Below are 3,685 nucleotides of genomic sequence, written 5' to 3'. Positions count from 1 at the left end.
TTCCCTCTAAATAGCCGTCTCAAGATATCCTCACAATTTAGAACTTTTGAATTCATCATGAGATTACTCTTCAAGTAAGTAAAAGATAACTTTTAAATAGTTGACTCCATAAATCAAATCAATTTTATTTTTTTTATAAAAATTAATCTTAGGAGGTCCAAGCTATGCTCAAACTATAACCAAATATAGCATCAATTGTACTATGTTGAGCAGTGTAATTGGAAAGCAATGAAAACACGCCATTGCCATCTTTTAATTGCATGCTGGTCCTTTCTTACGTAGAAAAATAGAATGAGTAACTTTTGCTCTTCCTTTTCACTCTTTATAATACAAGGACACTTATGTAATTCCACACCACACACAATTACAAACTTCTTATAATAAACCACAAACTCAAAACACAGACACACACAAAAAAAATCTGAATGGAGCAGCAACAACATTTGAACTTCACAACCAAACCTGACGTGGCAGTAAAAACCCTAACAACAAAGAATCCCGCCGCCCAATCTGGCCGTGGCGGAACCAGACATCCGGTTTTCCACGGCGTCAGGAAAAGGCGGTGGGGAAAATGGGTGTCAGAGATTAGAGAGCCAAGAAAAAAGTCAAGAATATGGCTAGGGTCTTTTCCGGCGCCGGAGATGGCTGCAAAGGCTTATGATGTTGCTGCATATTGTTTGAAAGGTTGTAAAGCACAGCTGAATTTTCCTGATGAAGTGCACCGTCTGCCGGTGCTTCCTCCGCCGTCTTTGTGTACTGCTAGGGATATTCAAGCTGCGGCGGCTAAAGCAGCTCGTATGATGGTTAAGGCTGTTGCTTCGCCGGAGGATAGTAGCAATGATTCTGGTGGTAGTGGTGGTGGTGATGATTTTTGGGGTGAGATTGAGTTGCCGGAGCTTGTTAATGGAACGTGGTGGAGTTACTCTGTTGCGGTGGTGCCGGAGATTGAACTTCCGTAGCAGCAATTCTTCACTGCATGGTTTTAGTGTGTATTAATTATTGCTTAACTTTTTTTGTTGCTTAATTATTGCTTAATTAAGCTATCTTCTATATATAAGAATAATAACTATTTATGTTTTTCTGACGAGAATAATTGTAGTTGTAAATTGTAATTATGATTAATATTGGTCCTTTCCTTCAAAAAAGATTAATATTAGGAGTATTAGTTTTACCTACTAGTTTTCTTTTTTCATTTTTTAGTTAGGTAATCTAATGACTTGAAATTTATCGTGTGAATAAATGGATAATTTAGGTTCGAATTTCGACTCAGCTATGCTAACAAAGACGATAGTTTTCTTTTTAAAATCTCTTTATAAGGAGAAATTCAGTTTTAAGGTAAGTGAAATATTAATGATTATTCTAGTAGAATTTGAACTTTGTCTTTAAATATAGCTGGTTAAAACTTGAACTGAATCATTGATTTTTTTTATATTATTAATAGATCAATTTAGTTGTATATATAGATAAATTTGGTCATATAGTTCATAATACCGAAGACTAATTTTGCATTATAGTCCAAATTTTACAATAAAGATTGATAAGAGTAGGAGATGAGTTAATGGTTTGTTCAATCTTTAATTTGAAATTTTGAATGGTTTAACGGCCTCTTAATAGTTAATATCTACTTTATGATGATCACAACATCCACTCAAAACAAAAATAAGGTCACAACATATATATAGAGTAGAGAGGATTCCCTTCCATGAGAATTTCACTAGAGGAAATCCTGAACAATCTCCACCATTCAAATTTCAAATTCTCTTCAATTAACTTTGACATGTGGTAAATAAAATGAACGAATGAGATTTCACTCCAAATGATCTCTTTTTGAAAATGTTGGAAGCAAGTTTCGTTTTTATTCTCTCTCTTCTATAGAGGAGACTGAACTTTTGTGTGGTTCTTAGCTGAAAATACAACAAACTTTGAGAAAATTATGAATTTGAGAAAATTTTGGTGAATTTATAATTAAAAATCATACGAAAAGCATATAAGGAATTATACCTAAGATTTTTCGTAAAAAAAAATGCTTATTTTAAAAATCAGAAATTAGCTTCTAAATACGGTTAAAGTAAAAAGTTTGCAAGGCCGAAAATCGTGATCTGGGTTCGAACCCGGAACCTCACAGTTATGTGTGAGTTTAATTTGAATGGATTACAACTTCATCTAAGACAAAAAAAAAAAAATTAAAAAATTTGCTCCTTTAAAAAAGGAAAGGGGTATTAGTGATCTCCTCCTTTGAAAAAAAAAAAGTGACTTATGATGTACTCTTTATTCTTTCCATGTGTTATTTTATCTCCGTGGTGATTTTCTATTTTTCGATTATTATTTTTTAGAAAATGTTAACAAATGCGCTACTTAATAACTTTAAATAGTAAATTTTTGTCAAAGCTTATGAAATCAATGCATTGAAAATTATAGTTTTTGATTTTTATAAAAGAATAATTTTTTTATATAGAATCCTTAAAAAGTGTTTTTAGGACACTCGCAACAAGACCCTTATTTTTTTCATTTATTCTAACACAAAAGTTGCATTTATACATTCTGGAAAGACTGAGGGCCACGTAAACAAAACTGTAGCCTAACCAACCTACCCTATAGCTTGCATATATTCGTAGAAAAAACAAAACTATCGCTAGCACATTATGATTTGTATTTTGTTTTTGTTTTTCTTAACGTACGTATTATAATTTTGTTCGAACTTGTAGAAGAGTAATGAATTTGTTTAATTTGTTGAAGGACCTTATAGTAGATACGTAGTCTCTTTCAGACAAAGACTTCTTCTTCCACATTAGATATAGAGTAGACCATATATTTAGAGCGGTAATTTGTGTGTTTATCCATCTAATTATTGCCTTAATCATAGGAGTAATATATCATGATTCTAGTTGTCCTTTAATTGATGTTATCCTTCTTATGTATGTTTGATTTGTTATTAAAAATACTTTTTGAATCTAGATAAACATTTATTAAACCCTAAATACTAGAAATGAATTTAGGTTTTTATAACCACTTCAAGTATAAGTCTTAATGCTATTGTATTGTTTAATAGGCTGAAAAATCGTCGACTAAACAATATGATTGAACTTACAATATTATTTAGACATAAACGATGTTTGTCGAGTGATACGTGATAATATTGATTGATAGCTAGAATCTATATGCTTGATCAAGAGAATATATGCGACGTTTGGTTAATGAATTGTCTACTCCTGGCAGTTTTAATCCTCTGTTTAACTCAGTTTTATTTACTGCATTATAGTCCGATTAGGTTTTCGAAACAAACCATTTTACAAACCCTTAACATAGAACGATAACAATTGTTGAATGGCTTACGAATATCGCACTAATCCTTGTGGAAACGATACTAAAACATACTTACTTTTGATACTACATCATTCATCTCATTGGTCTCCATATTTAAATCCTCTTATTCATGAACTAAAAAACTCAGTGTCTGTGTTAGGTATGGGTTCATTTACATTAAATCCTCTTGTATTTTTTTCCTCTTTAGCTTGGTGGATAGATATCCCTGACATCATCAGGAGGGAGTACATTAGGAATAGGTTGAGAATGCCCAACTTCAAGTTTATTTCTTTTTGAAAAGGTCCTTGGCCTAATCCCCCTTTTCTGTGGTGTACTTCTACTTTTCTTGATTTATATATTTTGAGTAGTGCTTCCTGCATTA

The 3,685-nt window shown here is 32.0% G+C and overlaps 1 protein-coding gene across 1 annotated transcript; it reads left to right on the top strand.

Annotated features, from left to right (window-relative positions):
- Positions 1 to 373: 373 nt before the first annotated feature.
- On the top strand, positions 374 to 1,145 carry LOC25500669 (ethylene-responsive transcription factor ERF023). Its single transcript, XM_013589153.3, has one exon. It carries the CDS (start codon positions 426 to 428, stop codon positions 957 to 959), a length of 534 nt encoding a protein of 177 aa, XP_013444607.1. The 5' UTR covers positions 374 to 425; the 3' UTR covers positions 960 to 1,145.
- The last annotated feature ends 2,540 nt before the right edge of the window (positions 1,146 to 3,685 follow it).

The sequence above is a fragment of the Medicago truncatula genome, chromosome 8 (assembly GCF_003473485.1).
Source record: "Medicago truncatula cultivar Jemalong A17 chromosome 8, MtrunA17r5.0-ANR, whole genome shotgun sequence".
Lineage (NCBI taxonomy): Eukaryota > Viridiplantae > Streptophyta > Magnoliopsida > Fabales > Fabaceae > Medicago > Medicago truncatula.
The sequence above is the reverse complement of the archived record's forward strand: the minus strand, read 5'-3'. Positions and strand labels throughout refer to the sequence as shown.